We start from the raw sequence: 18,370 nt of genomic DNA, 5'->3' as shown, positions 1-18,370 counted from the left end.
ATCCAAGGTTTCGTCTATAAGGTCAAGTTTTCTTATAAATTTTATGCCTATAAAAGGCGGAAAAATTTTCCAAAAATTTTACCTTCGACCTGAAGACGCCGACTGTAACGCCGGCGAAACTGTTGTCTTTAAAATACAACAAACGCGGTGAAAAAACCCGAATAGAATGGAAAGATCATCTAACCAACGCCGTGAAAATCTTCGAACCTACATTATTCTCCTTTATACTGTTTAAGCTTGGATATATGGAATACACCACGTTCTTCTTCCGTTATGGGATGTTTTAGTAGAAAAGTAAACCTTCCCCTGGACTCCTTGATCCCGTATGGACCCTCATAGATAGTTAAGAATGCTTTGAAAATTTTTCTTTCCTTATTTGAAACTGGATCCGTGCGTATCAATACTAGGTCTCCCACTTCAAGCTTTTTTATCCTTACTTTGTGCTTTCTCTCTTCTCTCAACCGCCTCTTCTCCCCTTTCTTCGCAATATGTTCACGGATTTTTGTTATAAGAATTTCATCATTCTCCGCTTCCACGGCGTCTTCGTTAGATAACCATTTGTGCCAAATACGTGCGGGCTTATGACCGAAATGTGCTTCAGTAGGAGTTACTTCAATAGTGCTATTTCTGGTGTCATTCATACATCTTTCCGAAAATATTCTCAGCAACGTCTTCACCGTTCTGTCGTAACGTTCAACTTGATTCCCTTGTGGATGATGTACACTACAGAAAATGGCTTTAATTCCCGTAGCTTCCAACTTTTGTTGTTTTCCCCAAAACTGTGCCTAGAATAATTTATTGAAATTTTCCATATCAGTCTGCAAATGATACGTGGCAGTCATCCATTCCCCAGCCAGTCCTACCATGCCTTGCCGAATAATTTTGAGCATGTCACCATCCGTCAGCTGATGTAATCCTTGATACTCCTCCAATTCATGCATATGTCGCATCGGTCTTGCTCCTTTTCGTCCATCAAACTGTGGAATCTTCACGTTGATTGCAGGTATTTGTGATACACTTCCTCCGTTCGCCCTGCATTCTCAACCACTCCGTCTCCCTCCGGCCGATTGATTGCATCCGTTTCTCTAGCCTTGCCGCTTCCACGCTTGCTCTCTCCGACACCTGATCTATTTTCACGTCGCATTCCAGTATTCTTTTGCTGACTATATCAAATTTTCTCTTCGTTTCTTCATCGATGTTTTCAATCACCTGCATTGTTCTTCCTTGTAGGTCTTTCAATTCTACGCGAACTTCAATCCTCTCTTGTCGTGCATCTTCTTTTAATGCACTAATCTCTTCACTAATCTCTTTCTTCCCCTTCTCCATGTCTTCTTTGTGTGCGGATAGCTTTTGATTCCATTCTTCTCTTATTCCTTCTACTTTCTCTTCAATAAGTTGCTTAACTACATGCTGAATTTCTGCTATTCCATCTACCTGTTTGCTGATCACTTCTCTTAATAATCCTTCCATGTTCCTCCTCTGCTCTTCTTGCAGTCTTTCTTTCTCCTCTCGTTCTCTTCTTTCCCTTTCTCTCTGCTCTTCTTGCAGTCTGTCTTTCTCCTCCTGTTCTCTTTTGAATTCCTACAGCCACGTAACTATGTCAGGTTCTGTTGTCTGTGCTACTTTCAATTTAAACTGATACATTTCAATATTAATTCCCTTTTCCTCTAACGCGGTTCTCAGTCTATCCATCAATTCTTGTTTTATCCCAGCGGTATTCAAACCCAGCTCTTTTAATTCCTCTATTATCTCCGCCTTCTTTAATTCCTTAAAACATTTCTCTTTCGTCGCCATTTTTCCAAGTTCTCGTGTACCCGGTCGAGAGTTCACTTATTATATAAGTGTGTAGTGGTTGTTAGACTACGCGTGCAATTGTTTATGTATCCCGCTTCCTCAGGGTATCCTCGTGGATTAACAAACACCGTAGCCTAACTAGATCTCTACATATGCATAGATTTCATCGGGTCACGTGTTGCTGTCGTGCCCGACACGTTGCGGCGCCAAAATGTAACGTTTTCAAAATATCCACTACTAACTTAACAAATAATTTCAGTACAATTCACAAACAAGCTCTATATTTTTTAACTTGGGAGCAAAAAACAAAAAGCCACCATGACTATTACAATACCATTTGTACTACCCGTACTACCGCTCACTGAGCCAATGCCATGAACTGCACCAGTGGGGATCTTGAGTTCTGCCTTATTCCTTTCCTCCCGTTCTCTTCTCCTCTTGTAGGCGCCTCCTTTTCTCTGCGTTCTCTTCTTCTCCCTGCCGATCTTGAATTCTGCCGTATCTCTTCCTCTGCTCTCTCAATACACCGCTACTTTAGTCTTTCTCCCGACCTTTCTTTATAACACGTCTACCTCCTCCTTCTCTCCATACACGACTCCCCCTTGTCCATCCTCTCTCCGCGTCCCTCACTACCATTGTTAGTTTTAAATTATTTACAAACAACATGGTGGCTTGTTTACATTATGTTACAGGACGCATTGACGATCAGCGGCAGGAAAAAAATCTCCTGAGTAATTTTAGAAGATTCTTCAATGGTTAGCCAATCGTTAATTAAGAAAAATGTTATCTACGATCATTAAATGTATATTTCATGTAGCAAATGTGCAATTGTTGCCGTGGACTCGCATGTGGTTGAATATGGCCCAAGGGAACCAAGGATTTCGTCGCACTCGGGCATGTTTACGCCGTGACTAGTCAAGGTCAAAATGGAGAGGAAGGATATAGTAGCAGTGAAGGCAGCAAGGAAACTGGAAGTAGAGATAGCATGATTCATAGCCAGCCACTCGCCTGCGTAGACAAATTGCCAAAAGTCCTGGTTTCCTATAATTACTGCTGCGCGATGACGTGATTGCGTGCCCATTACTTTCACTGAAGCTCCGTGTTCATGTTATCTAAACATTTTTAGTGTGCACGTTTCGCATTCAGCAATCACGGAACTGCGTCCTGCAGCAGGTTCATACTGGGCAACTTGTGCGAGACATGACTATGCAGTGTGGTGCCTGACGCTGTAGTTTGCGGCTTTGCGCAGCATTGAAGCATTCATGCGAACCAATTTTCTGAATCCATGACCTTGTAGACATGGGTGCGTGGTTTTCAGAATCCAGGCATTACCACGGAGCAGTAGGAATACAAGTACAATCACGCAATTGTCGCTAAAAAGATCGCGTTCAGGAAAAGAAATCTCTTATTGATTCCGGTAAGCAATCTAAAATAACAGACAATGTGCAAAAATAATATTAAACGAGCGTGATGCGCCCGCTCCCAGCTGGCTTCCCCCGCTGTTTTCAATGCAGGTCCACAGAGGCGCGTTTCTAATTTAAAAATGTAGAAAAAAAGGCAGGGTCTTATGTACAAATTTAATTGGAATGTTCATGTACAAATTGAGGTCAGAGGACCTCTTTAAACACAACATTGGAAGTAATTACACTATCCTCTGTTAAACGCACATGATGACTCATACTTATGTATCAACAGGAGACTTGAATGTGGAATCAGCCGCATTTTGATAAAAGTTATTTAAAGAATGCGAGATATTGATGCAAATGAACGAACCCTGTCTCTGCACAATCATTAACCACCTGAAGACACTGAATAATTTGTAAACCGTTCTCATAGTCAGGATGTCCATGCCATTCTCGCTTGGGCACATCAAAGAATGCAGTGCGTGTTTCTTATGTATTACATAGCTCTCTCGAAATAGCAGTGCCAAAATTTGATGTATAGATAGCTTAATCAGGTCTCTATGTTTATAGGATGCATTCTTTGGTGGATTACATTTTCCCTCAAATGTCCTCATGTGCCGTCTTCGTCTGCCCTCCTCCTCCTGATGGTAATGAATGGTGTGTTGGTTTTTGGTCAGGTGGGAGATGCGCTACGACATGTATGGGAGACGCTATTACGTGGACCACAACACGAAGAGCACATCTTGGGAGCGTCCTCAGGCGCTTCCCCCCGGCTGGGAGTGCCGCCGTGACCCAAGGGGGCGTATCTACTATGTGGACCACAACACGCGCTCCACGACGTGGCAGAGGCCGTCGTCCGAACGGCTGCAGCACTTCCAGCAATGGCAGGGAGAGAGGGCACACGTTGTGCAGCAGGGAAATCAGAGGTTCCTCTACCCTCACGTAAGTGTCTCTCATTTCGTTTCACCTGTCTTCGCAATTAAAGGGTGCTCTACTCTGGGAAGTCGGGAAAACCTGTTACTTTCGAGGAATTTTAGTCTCCTGGAAAAACAAAGGGGAAAACTCGGGGAATTCGTCGAGTGGCAGCATAAGCCAAGCAATCAACATGTGTTTAAAGTAGGGATGGGTCGAATAGTAGATTTCTCGAATTCGAATATCGAATTCGAATATCAAATCATTGCTCGAATATTCGAATACCTCGAATTTCGAATACCTCGAATACTAAACGATGAATGTGAAAATGTTTGACTAGGTCGCCTATACAGCAGGAAACCTGAGATTTTGGCGAGTAATTGTGATTGCCTTTAATGGATTCAAACAGGAATTTAGCTGATTAATGGAATATTTTAATTTTATGTAAACAATAGGGTAGTTTCCTTCATTAAAGAAAACGAAAGGCATTGATTGTGATCCGTTAACAACCATTGGTGTATTCATAATATACATATTATTTGGTTCATGGAAACATGTCTTAATAATCACTTATTAAAACTGACTAAGTTCGGAAAGTTTTCTTCGTTTGATAAGGTATTAATAATCCTTATTTAAGCCAAGCGCTACCTGCTAGCATCCTGCGTCGTATTAGCGCTCAGAGCCTCGCTCCAAGGTCACCTCACTCGCGGCAGCGGGAAGCAGAACGACGTCACGCGGAGTTTTTCCCGGCAATCATACTTACTCGCACGCTTGAAAATTTTCACTTTTAAATTAATCGCGAAAAATAGTTATCGTCTTATAAAAATCTAAAAGCGTTAAACACGTACTACAGGAGTATTAATATTTCGATGTAGGCAATAAAATAATAATAGGAAAGCGCCCTATTTGAGCATTACGCCAAAATGCTAAGCCTCCGTCGTATTTCTTCGTCTTTCCGGCATTTATTTTCTTGCGTAAAATGCTTAAATAAAGTCAGAAATACGTCGTGTTTGGTCTTATTCTTTTTTAAAGTACGCGCACATTACTAATATTTCCATCCAATGAAGGTGTAATTATAATTGCCGAAAGTCATTGTTAGACACCTTTCGGGCTAGTAGATGACTCATGCAGCAGTTGACCTCCAGAAAGGGGGAAATTCGAAGCAGGTAGGCAGAAAAAGGTCAGTGGGTGAGAAAAGGGGGTGGGCGCGAGACCAATTTTATTTTTCTCGCGTAACTTGATATTATTTTCGAAGCTAAGGTCTTCGTAATACGATCCCTGCACGAGCTGGGACCTTTTTTTTTATTTCGGAGAAGCAGAAATCGTGAAAGTGGCTGAGGCGAATGCTGAATGGAGGGGGATAGCGGATCGTGGGAAATACGACAATGTTGCTATCCCACGGCACTGAGGTTCTCCTGATGGGGGACACCTGGGATTTTCGGATTTTTTTACCCGATCAATTTCGGTTCCCCACGTCGAAATCTTTTCGCCGATCTAACCCGCAAATTTGATGTAGTTCGTCAACTTGCCTAAAACGGCGCTGCATGCACTAAAAGAATAGAGTTCTCTCCATTTTTCCGAGTCAGCTACGAACGACGTGCGAGCGACAGTGTATGACGCGAAATTCAAAGTATTCGAGGTATTCGAGACGGCACCTTTGGCATAACTATTCGAGATCTCGAATATCGAATACTTTCTAGTATTCGAGGTATTCGAGTATTCGCGGATACTATTCGCGCATCTCTAGTTTAAAGACAAACAGTCTTTTTGGCTGTCCAACATTTTTCTGGTCTTTGTCCTACATTTTGCAATGAATGAGGTATTGTTTCTGTAGCAGAAATGATTACAGTGTTTCGCTTTAACTCCCTGTTTAACATCACTTACTGTTCCTGAAAAATGTGACATGATTATTTTTATTTAAATAATCTGTATTGTCTAGCATATTACAACCAGCAGTGACTTGCAGAATCGTTTCTGGTACCTGGAAATATCTGTATTTATCATAAGTTGTGCTTTTATCATTAATTCCATCTTTGCTCAGTGTTTGGTGCAAATAACCTTGTCTTCTAAGGCTTTTATGAACCCTTCTGTTTCTTAATTGATTTAAATTTTGGTTTATCTTATTATTAAGCCTCCTGTATTATCATCATGAGTTGAGCGATGGCTTCAATCTAAGAAGCGAGGCTTTTGTCTTTTGCAGCCGGCCGGCTCGTCTCGCGCGAGTGTCGTGGGAAGTGGTGGCGAGGGTGCCTCGGCAGCGGCTGGGGCAGGGGGCGTGGAGGAAGAGGGTGCGGGGGCCGTTGGGGAGGCGGCAGGGGTGTCGCCCACGGAGAAACCGCTCCCAGCCGACTGGGAGAAGAGGGTGCAGCCGGACGGGCGTGTCTACTTTGTCAACCACACGAACCGAACCACCCAATGGGAAGATCCACGCACACAAGGGTGAGCATCATCTTTATTCCCCTTCATCATCATCATCATCACTTGGCTACCATAAGAATATCGAAATTTTCAGAGAATTTAGAGTACACCATACGCATTTGCATTTGTCAAATACAGTAAATTTGTTCCTGAGAAGATACCGAGGGTAAATTTTCAAATACCGTATATCTCCGAATATAGTCCCCCCCCGAATATAGTCCCCCCCCCCCCAATTTTGAGACCTCAGTTTTGGGAAAAATTTTAAAATGTAAAGGAAGGCAATTTTTCTGTGGTTAGCAAGTTAAGATTCTAGATTCGATAAAAACTATTATTTTCTGTGAAGATTAAGAACAAATCTGTTCACATATTTTCCATCACAACAAAATAACTATACCTAAAACATGTTGTGATCCATTGCATGTATCAGTAATTTATTGTTCCTTAACCAGATGTAATGAAGAAATGAGAAATTTTTTTAATTATCCAAGGCTATTGTATTTTTTAAACCTTCACAAATTATTAATATTTTTGATTTCCAAATGACTACAGACAATGTCAATATATAAGCTTTAACTTAAAGCCCATAAACAGTATTGCATTTGGCCCTGAAACTTCCTTAGATCCAGTGTAACACACCCATCAAGTCATCACAAATCCAAGTGACCTGAAGAATTTAGGAAATCTAAATAAAATTGTGTTAAATAAATTATAAATATTATAAAAATATTGCTATCAAATGCCTGCTAAGCAAAACAATTAAACTACAGGACTTACAAATATCAAAGTAATAAAATTAAGAAATAAACTTTTTCCAACAAACATTAAAACTGAAAAAAAATTATATCAATTTTCAATGCCTCGTCGCGAATCATTGCATAAGTTACACAAAGAGCTTCTGCTCTGCATTTGCGCACAAATTCGACGATATTTTCCTCTAATTCTTTGAATCTGCCGCATCGAGACCCCCGAAATGACTTCCGCGATGTATTAGCGCTTTGCTAGCGCTGTAAATACTATGATTTACGGCGTATTCTGCAACGGCTATTTTTAAATTGGCATCGAAACTCCGTCTTTGAAGGCCTCTAATCTGCGGCAGGATTGATCCTCATCTTTCTACTTGATCCATCACCTCACTGTTGAACGTAAAATTATTTTTAATAAAGAAAATATCGCGGAAATAATTGCGAAACGTTATGCGACGTAATTTATCGATCCTATTTACCCTGACGAATTGAAGATATTCCTCAATAAATTGATTACACTTTCGATGCTGAGTCGCTGTATTTCGATCAAATGCAGTAATGCCGGCGCTTCTGGTTTAAAGTCGTCGATTATTGCGCCTTTTCAGAAACAAATGCATCACCTATTGCGCATTCTTGTTCTGTGAAGAAACTCTATGGCAGTGGTTGTAAACACGAACCGCACGGACGTATAGTAGCTACGGACGCAATGAAATGCTAAATCGTCACGAAAGGTTCACTTTATCTGTTTATTTTTCGCAATTATTTAAATCGTGTAGTTATTAAATGAGCGACGGGTACATATACTATTGATTCAATTCTAGTGTTCGATTAATGTAATGATAGTGTGTGTTTAGTTTTCATTTTAATTATTTACTGTTTTGCGTCATTAAGTGATCAGTGTCGATTGAATTATTCTAACAATACTTTTCCAAGAAAAGTTAGCGGCTACCCGATGGATTCCGTGAAAACGCATATTCGATATGCTATTTGAATCGGAATAATCGTATCTGTACAACATTTGTGGTAAAAATTGTCTTAATTTCCGGTAAAACGTGGCAGTATTTACTAATATCTCCGATTATAATCCTCATAAATATACTCAAATAGAAAGACTACGAGAACATTAGCCATTATGCCGTTATTTATTACTTTATGGTCACCTTTAGTATGCTAAATTGGATTACACTCGATTATAGTCCCCCCCCCTTACTTTTCCGCGGCCATTTTTGGAAAAAAAGGGGGGACTATATTCGGAGATATACGGTATATGATAAAGAAAAATGTTGACTAAGGCTATACTATTCTCAATACTATTAGCTACTAACCCTAAAAATTACAAGATGGTAGAATGCTTTCGTCATCATCATTATCATTCATTAAATAAAAACGAACAAACTTTGTATTAATCCACCAATTTATTTACGCGGTACGACTAGTTTCGACGCAGCGGTGTCATCCTCAGGTACAAAGGTTACAAAGAATCAAACATCCTTATACAGTGGAACCTGTTTAGTACGTTTCTGAAGGGACCACAAAAAATGAACGTACTAACCAGGAAAACGTGCTAACGAGGAAAGTAAATAACAGCAGTCGGGGTAATTGCAATCTGTGGAAAAGTCGTCATAATTACAATTACTATCGGTAGTTCTCGTGGGATCGCCTTCCTGAACTCTTTTCACCTTTAAAATAAAGAAAATGGGCGCTACATTGAAAAACAATACCATGTGAATAAAAAATCACAATGTTTCATAGATTTCACGAAGACAATTACATGAAAACGACGTCTTTCTCCCGTGATTTATCCTATATGTATTTATAGAAAGAGGACAAGTATAGCTAAGTCATTTCTTTTTTGTCACAGCATACTCGGAGAATATAACAACAACCCTGAGTATGTCAACGGGTCATTTTTAAACATCAAAAATTGTACAAAATTATATTAACCTTAAATTACGGCTACAGCCGTACACATTTGCGCTTCTGGAATAAAGCCATATCGATTGTTATAGCGATCGATATATCGAATAATAACACGCAAGATTATTAGATTACGACGTAATTACAAGAAGTTTTATTGAAGTTTATTCGGGATTGCCACAGGATAAGGTTCTCCATCTCTGCCGACGTTTCGATGGCAGAGTCGTCCATCGTCATCAGGGCTTCATCGTCATCGTCCATCGTCATAAGCCCTGATGACGATGGACGACTCGGCCATCGAAACGTCGGCAGAGATGGAGAACCTTATCCGGTGGCAATCCCGAATAAACTTCAACAACATCATACGCCGGGAAAACCTCAGATCTTTCTTCAAGAAGATTTTATATTATACAGTTGAAATTTACTTTTAAAATTTGTTTAATGTCGTCTGCTTTCGTGCCGAGATCAAGTATTTTTAAGCTAAGCATCGCGTGGAGATCTAGAGCATCGTCTGCTCCCGCAGCAGTAGTCAAATACGCAAGTACTACGTAGCATTGACGTCGTGCAGTACTGCTTTAGATAAAGTGGGAATTGGATAAGACTCATTTCTTCATCATGATAACTCGTGCAATAGCAACAGTTGCCCACTCGTGAAATTTGTGCGCAGTGGGCACTCCAGAGGCAACAGAAGGTGAGGAGCTCGGGGTGGGGAAAATTGGGGCTTCTCATTGGCTGCAGTTTTGCATAGTCAGACATTGCTGATAAATGGCCATATTTTATTATTCATCGCGTCATAAGAATTGAGAAATGCATTTGGATAAATCACGGTCGAAGAAAGATATGTGGAATGAGTGCAAGAATTTTAATGGCTATTAATAATAAATTAAATCATGAATTAGGAGCTTTACGACCCTTAAGAAGATACTGGAGAACGAATTGCGGGTTGCGTCACGGCTAGCAATTTAGCGTACTAACCAGGAAAGCGCAATTTTTTCAAACGTACTAACCAAATACTTTTACCTGTATTTTGTTCCGATGGTACCGGGACCGAGAGAAATCGTCGTACTAAGGAGGAAAACGTACTAAGGAGGAACGTACTAACCAAGTTCCACTGTATATCATGTGGTATCTGTGGGGGAGGAAGAAGGTAGGTGGAAGGGGTGGATGGGAAATCTGAGGTGGGCGATTGGGCGTTGTGGGAGGGTGGTGAGAGTTGGAGAGGGGCGGGGTGTGGAAGACCGTTGGTCGGGAGTAACGGAAGGTTGTTGGTGACTCCGTCATTGGTGGATTAATACAAAGTTTGTTCGTTTTTATTTATTGAAATGAACTTCCACAAAGTTGAGCCTGTGACTATAGAGATTATTATCAGTCATAAATCAATCAATAGGTAGGTTTGATGGAATCTCATACAGTGAGTCCTCGTTTAACGTCACTTACCGTTCCTGAAAAATGTGACGATAAACGAAATGACGTTAATCGAAGCATAATATCCCATAAGAAACAATGTAAAAAGTGAATATCGGCTCCTAGACCTCACAATTTCTACGCGAAAAAAAATGTTAGCGTATCATATCTGGGGCATTTTTTACGATAGGAATGCCAAACTATGGCATAAATACGTGTTCCTGCCTTCATCGACGACAATAGCAGCAGTGACGTAAATCCTTCTCCATTTTTGTATCTTCCAGCATTTGCTTTTCGGCTTCGCTATGGTGGTCGCCCGGGCGAGTGTCGCCTGGGCATCATCATTGCTGAAACATCGTCGCAGTTACGGGAACCAAAATTATTGTGAACACGGCGAAAAAAGTGACGACAAATCTCTGAGTTCTATACGGAAAAATGACTCGAACTCACTTTTTAGGTTCCTGAAAACCATTATGTCAAGTAAAACCTTGCGCACCTACGCAAGAATTCATTGTTAAGAAATTTTTGCTAAAACCGTAATCGCAATTAAGAATAAACACACCGTTTTATACTTCGTTTAGACTGACTGTATTACCGCCCACAAAACGAACAACCTGCAACGCCCGCCGCTTCGCCTTTTTTTTCGCGTGAAATTTAAAAGACTTGACGTTATCGCGAAGCGTAGGTGCGATAAACGAGTGACGGTCTCAAAATTTTCGTGACGTTATCGCGAAATGACGTTAAATGGGGTGACGTAGAACGAGGACTCACTGTACATGGGTTCATATGGGGTTATTCATGTGACCAAAAGAAATCAGTGTGTTAGTGAGGTCATCGTACAAGTGAGGGTCGTATAAATATGCAGCATGTTACAATGTACTGCAATATTGTAAAACTGAAATTTTATCAAAGTCTTCCTGGAATGGACATCATATCACTGGAAATAAGGAATTTAGGAAAACATGTAGTATTTTTTTAAGGTCTTAAATTGAGAAATATAATTAATGGATTATTTTATGAACTGTAATTAATTCAATAAAGATCATAGCATTCTATTCAACTTGGAATCTGGCCATGGCGGCACTCGTCTCTCACCTTTAATGCTCAATAATTGCCTCTCCAGAGCTCATGCTTCCTTTTCCTTCTTTTCAGACATTGTGTGTGCATACTGACCCTGTGATTTCCTTTGCCCATGTTCTTTACCATTTGCGGAAGAGGGTCTAGGAATTTGAGAATGTGTATTGTGCGGCAGTCGTGTTGAGAAGAGTGTTTGTTTGCTTGCAGGCAAGAGGTGGGGGGTGTGGAAGAGCACCCGCTCCCCGATGGCTGGGAGATCAGGCTCACGGAAGACGGCGTGCGGTACTTTGTCGACCACAACACCAGGACGACTACTTTCCAAGATCCTCGCCCTGGAGCTCCGAAGGGGTATGTGTGGCTCCCTCATCACTGTCACATTAATTGCGTAACCGTTGGAGTGTGTTTAAGTTAAACCCTCTTTACTACATAGCTCAAAAAAATCAATTTAAATTCTTATCAAATTGTTTTTAAACACGGAGGGAAGCATTTCATTTCTTGGTTGGTTGACTGTTAGTCATTTGGTTACTATTGCTTTGGAATAGTTTAAGAATTTACAGCTCCATGCAATTTATGCTAAATTCACTGTACTTCTTTCACATTTGTTTTGAGAAGATATTTTTATGAGTTTTTAAATTCTTAGTTAGTTTAAATGTACATATACCCATTGTAAAATCATATAGCTTACACTTATCATTATATTCTCTGCACACTCTTAGTAGAGGAGAGTTTTAGCAGTATTTTATCTTTTTAAAATCGACGAAGAAGATTTTTTTTGTCTTTGGTTAAAAGTTGGGATATAGAAATTGAATTTATAGAGTATAACACTATGATTTCCAGTATTTCTAATGATACATAAAAATCAGCTTAAGGTTGGAAGGCGATATTTGGTGGAACTTGTTGACGGGAAACATAATGAAGATACACTTTTGTATGTTCCACAAGAGTTTTTAATACCGACCCAGGTTTTGACCGTACACTATGTCATTATCAAGGTGAATGTACAAAAATTTGCGAGCTTATATATACCTTAGGGAGAGGGGGGTTAAGACAGGGAGGAGGTGGTGACCATCACCACCTCCTCCCTGTCTTAATCCCTCTCTCCCTAAGGTATGTATAAGCTCGCAAAAAATTTTTGTATATTCACCTTGATAATGACAGTGTGTACTGCCGAAACCTGGGTAGGTATTAAAAACTCTTGTGGAACATACAAAAGTGTATCTTCATTATGTTTCCCGATACATAAAAATATGTATAGCTCTTAACTTTTCTTCTTTCATTTAGTTTTATGAGTGGTTTGCTTCCCTTTCGTTCAGGCCCAAAGGAGTGTATGGTGTTCCACGGGCGTATGAGCGATCGTTCCGGTGGAAACTGAGCCAGTTTCGATATCTCAGCCAGAGCAACGCGCTCCCCTCTCACATCAAGGTCACTGTGAACAGGGCCACGCTCTTCGAGGACTCGTATCATCAAGTGATGCGGCTGCCTGCTTACGAGCTGAGGCGGAGGCTGTACATAATCTTCAGGGGGGAAGAGGGCCTTGACTATGGAGGCGTGTCCAGGTAAGTACTAGGGTTTAACCAAATCGGCTGGAGTTGCTAATTAATTGGCTCAAGTGAAATTTAGAAGTGTATGTCCTAGAGCCAATTGAAATAGAATTCTCCTAAATAGTGCATTATTTAACACTTTCCCGACGAATAGAATGAATCAACTTTTGTCGAGTTGCATAGGTAAGAAAATATAAGAGCACTGACGTTTCAGGTTCTATCTCATCACCCATTCTCAAGGCTACTGATGAATTGAAAAATGTCAACAGAGATACTGGTTATTTGATCAGCAACTCTTAGAATCAAACTCTGAAAAGAATTATGATAGCCAATGCTAAGTCTATGCTGGTCCACAGGCCTCTGCCACAACAATTGGCACTCGACCAATCCCAATCCTCCTGATGCTGAGCTTCAACAGTCACTTCAAATTTTTAATCAGTAGCCTTGAGAATGGGTAACGAGACAGAACCCAAAACGTTGGCACTCTTAGATGTTCTTACTCGCTTGGAAACCCGAGAAACGTTTATTCATCTCCAAAGTAGGTTTGAAACCGGTTTTTCGGTTGGCTGGGCAATGATCATTGCAGAGGGGAATGCATCTTAGCGTGTCAGAAGACATGGTAAGACTGAGGAGAATGAAGTAAGTGTGTTGTATAAGTGATGACGTGTCATGGTCCCAGGGGAGGGTGGATGGGTCTTTGGGACTTGATTGGGACACATTTTTATTAAAAAATTTAGCTGAAGCTAACTTGTGAGAGAAACTATTAGTGAAATGTGTCATGATTGCTATTTCTGTTTGTCTTTTTGCTTGTGCACAATTTAAATATCGGGTATGAGTGATGATGTTAAACAAATAAAGGCGGAAATAGTTTGTTGATGAAATTATGGAAAAATGCTAAGTGTGGTATGTTTCACTGTTGTGGTTTAATGAAAGCTCGATATTCAAGTTGATTGTCTTGGAATGTTGTTGTTAACTACTCTGTTTTTTTGTTTTTCTTATTTAGGGAGTGGTTTTTCTTGCTGTCCCATGAAGTCTTAAACCCAATGTACTGCCTTTTTGAATATGCCAATAAAAACAACTACAGTTTACAAATAAATCCAGCATCTTATGTGAATCCAGACCATTTGTTATATTTCAAGTTTATTGGGAGGTTTATTGCTATGGTAAGGCATGGTGAAATAGTTAGATGATTTTTTTTCAGGAAATTTTATTTAACTCATCCAATATTTTATCTTCTTCCCCTAGGCTCTTTATCATGGACGTTTCATTTATTCTGGCTTCACAATGCCATTTTACAAGCGTATGCTTAATAAAAAACTAACTACCAAGGATATTGAATCAATTGATCCTGAATTCTACAACTCCCTTGTGTGGTTCAGGGACAATGACATTGAAGAATGCGGTCTGGAGCTGTACTTTGGCGTAGACTTCGAGATACTTGGCCAGGTAATTATTTTATTACTTTTATCTAGGCTGCAACCCAAAAATCAAATTTTCCTTCTCAATATCGTTATCATGGCGTGTCAAATTTGGAAAATTTCATGTGGTTGCAATGTACTATAGATTTTTCCACTGATTTAATAATCCATGAATTACGTAAAAATTTACTGAGTGTATTGATCATCATGCTCTGCAGTAGCTCTGTTACATGAACATTTTTGATGACATATACGGTGGATGATTATTCTAATGAGTACGGAGTTACTATTTGCAGCAAAAAAATTGGAAGCCTTTACCCTTTCTCAGATAAGTTGATGAAGTCACAAACTCCTGCCCTGGGATTCTCCACTTCTCCTCGGCCTCATGTATCAGCCTAAAGTGGTTTCTTCCTTATTTCACTCTTGTGAGTTCTATCTTCCCCCAAAAAGTGGTGCTCCCTATTCAAGTTGACAGACAGCAGCAATATACAGTGCAACCTCGATATAACGACACCCCACGGTGCATTAATAAACACTCGCTATAGCGAATTGTCGCTTTACCGGAGGTGGAGCAAATAATAGCCAATATACCTGTTTCGAACAGATATACAGGAACAGGAGTGGTGCGGCGACAGATAATCATCTATCCGATAAACGTAAGCATAAATCCAGACGAAAGGCGATGTTTTTTTGCATCACTTATTTTCCTTACTCAAACAACGACTTACTATTCAAACAATTTATAAGCGCCGCACTGAATAAAAATCATGGAAAGCATTGTTTCGTCAATCATTATGCCAATGCGCAACCGAGGAAGCCATTTTTCTATGCACTTAATTAGTTCATTTACGTGATCATTCTATTATTTTGGTATTTTCCACTGAAAATTCAAAAATTAACTGATAAAACAGTACATATCGCGGTTATTTAATGCCTCAAATGTTTCCATTGGTGTATGTTTATTGTTTCTGTACGTTAAGCGGCAGTGAAGTGAAATAACGCATTAAATTTGTTTCTACACGCGAAAACGGTGGAAGGTTGTATAACGTTCCTGCCTTGGAAGACTTTTTCTATCAGATAATGTAATATCTACATCATCTACGGTAAAAAGTTTGCTAAGCTTAAAAAGTGATGTGATTTAAATTGCCGTTGTTGAAAAAAGTTTCTTTTTGAGTGTTACGCTCGCGACGTATTTGAAATAATACACAGAGTTTACCACGGCACTGCAAACGAGAATTAGTTGTTCTGTGAGTTCTTCCAGCGGCCACCAGGGGATGCTCGGCTACCCACGTTACAAAAGAGAGCGCCAGTACGACTCCGACCACTGACGCGAATAGTTCACCCTTGTAAATCCGCAACGGAGAATAAATACGTCCATCCTGACAATTCACGCTGAGTATCATTGCTTCGTACATCCTACATCATCGCTAAGGCGCACTACCTACCTTTGGAGGCATCATTGCGAGAAATACCTCATACTGCAAGGGTTTTGTCGGAGAGTTGTATGTAAAAAAGTTCCGTTTCGTCTATGTTATATGACGCGGGGAATACTTCTAAAGATTCTTATGATCGGAGTCCTTTCTTCTACGACTTCGGGTTTACACCGCAGGCATCACCAGCAATTATGAGGGGAGATAACGCTTTGGTGCTTCGCATTAGTATAATCAACCTTCTGCACTCTTAAAATTCTCGATTCGCAATCTATCCCTGAAATGTTCCGCTTTAGGCTTGGGCGTAGCCCCTTTCTCAGAAGTTCCCGCAGATTGGAATGAGCAAAACCACCCGAACAAAGCTCCTTATAACTATTCATCGTCTGCATTCCTTGGGCGCTTCTGTGTTTTTATAATTTTGCAGAGCGAACAGGAAGATAAATTAATTTCGACACTCTCATATTACTCCTTTATTATTATTTTCTCGCTTAGACGTGTTTGGTGTTTTTTGGCCGTGGTGACTGCCATCAAATGCTTTCTATTCACGCAACTCACGGACGTGCGGATATGCTGCCGACTGCTTTCTGCCGGCCGAGGAACAAAAGAAGATAAAGCATTCGCGAATGCTAGTGCCACAATATTTTCACTAAAATTAACTACTTCTTTATCGAACGACAATTTACCACATAAATTTGAGACTGAGCACTCCATTAACTTCATTTCTAACAGATCGCTAGCAATTACAGAGGTTAAGGAGTCTTGATGAAAGTCTTCCGGTGGTGAAACCCTCGCTATGGCGAGAGCCAGCACCAAAAGGGTCTCGTAAAAACAAATTTTTTTACACGCTTATTATAGGGTCAATTGACGGTGCATCGGCTATCTCTCGTTATAGCGGGAGTGTCGCTATAGCCCGTACTCGCTTTAACGAGGTTCCACTGTACTGACTTCACCAACTCACATGAAGTGCAAGCCAACTTACCCAATTTTTTATTCAATTTTTACTGTATTAGAGAGTGACCAAATGAGGAATATTGGCATTTTTTTGTACATTATCTCTCTATTCTGTCATTTAAAGAAAAAATTGGGATAATTCTTCACATAGGAAGGTCTCCAGGAAACTTGGTTTTGCCCTTGGTGTTAGCCCTCATGGCCCAAGTGATGCTGGGATCCTTTTCCCTCCGCACCCATTCCTACCCTGAAGGCATCGGTGGGCTCCACTTGTCACTGTGGCACCTCCTTCCCTTTCCCCTTCTTCTCCCTTGTTCTGGGGTCTGGGAATAACAGTCTCTAACTTGGCAGCTTTGCTCCACGAGTGTACCCCTTCTGGCCTGCCCAGGGTTCCAATTTCCATGTCACTTCCACCTGCCAAATTCATGTAATGAATTGCAGTTTCTGGTCTGAGTGAGTGGTGCCATTTAATAATTGTATGGCTCATTTATTCAAGGTAATTCATCACGAGTTAAAGGAAGGTGGAGATAAAGTACGCGTGACGGAGGAAAACAAAGAGGAGTACATAAGGTGAGTTTGTTTGTTTGTTTAAATGAGGATGAGGGAGAGGGGCAGAGTATTCACGATTCAGGACTTGTCCCCCCGATGCAGGCTTATGACGGAGTGGCGGATGACGAGGGGGATTGAGCAGCAGACAAAAGCCTTCCTCGATGGATTCAACGAGGTGGTGCCCCTGGAGTGGCTCAAGTATTTTGACGAGCGGGAGTTGGAGTTGATGCTGTGTGGAATGCAGGAGATTGACGTGGAGGACTGGCAGCGGAACACCATCTACAGGCACTACACGAGAAACTCAAAGCAGATTGTGTGGTTTTGGCAGGTTTGTACTTCGTTTGTCGTTCATTTGAGCACTTTTAATGAGGAGATGTTATGTGTGTCAGCTACACATGACCCTTGAATTCAAAAATTTTTGGAACAGAGAAATTAGTGTGAATTATTTATGACTGGCCTCACTCAAGGCAGTGGAACTTTTTCAAAATATCACATGAGCCCGAAGGCATTGTTTTCAGTGAGATATTGTCTCATCCCCCATCATCCTTATGCATAATTGTATGCCTCCCTTCTCTCTCCTGAAGCCACAGCCAGGCTCCCCACCCTCCACATCGTTACCCCTTACACCCCAGACTCTCACAATGGAAATCAACCACTCTTAAACCCTAGATTCTCATACCCCTCACCCACCATTAGCAAGATAATTGGACAAGAACACCTCCATCCATTTCCTGATGATGATACAGAGGGTTGAAAACTGGGTCATGAGTTTCTTTATGTGACGGCGGTGTTTAAAAACTGAAATGATGAAACCTT

General features: G+C 40.7%; 1 protein-coding gene across 3 annotated transcripts in view; it reads left to right on the top strand.

Moving 5' to 3' along the window:
• The window catches only part of LOC124169710 (E3 ubiquitin-protein ligase Su(dx)), a 50,239-nt gene that overhangs the window by 20,084 nt on the left and 11,785 nt on the right, over positions 1–18,370 (top strand). For all 3 annotated transcript variants that reach the window (XM_046548397.1, XM_046548399.1, XM_046548398.1), the window contains 8 exons: positions 3,875–4,139; positions 6,310–6,548; positions 11,876–12,016; positions 12,982–13,224; positions 14,213–14,372; positions 14,455–14,655; positions 17,502–17,575; positions 17,657–17,882. In XM_046548397.1, coding sequence (XP_046404353.1) covers positions 3,875–4,139; positions 6,310–6,548; positions 11,876–12,016; positions 12,982–13,224; positions 14,213–14,372; positions 14,455–14,655; positions 17,502–17,575; positions 17,657–17,882 — 1,549 coding nt within the window. The remainder of the gene's footprint in view (positions 1–3,874; positions 4,140–6,309; positions 6,549–11,875; positions 12,017–12,981; positions 13,225–14,212; positions 14,373–14,454; positions 14,656–17,501; positions 17,576–17,656; positions 17,883–18,370) is intronic.

Source organism: Ischnura elegans, chromosome 12, assembly GCF_921293095.1.
Source record: "Ischnura elegans chromosome 12, ioIscEleg1.1, whole genome shotgun sequence".
Taxonomy (NCBI): Eukaryota; Metazoa; Arthropoda; class Insecta; order Odonata; family Coenagrionidae; genus Ischnura; species Ischnura elegans.
This window is presented reverse-complemented; position numbering and strand designations above follow the sequence as displayed.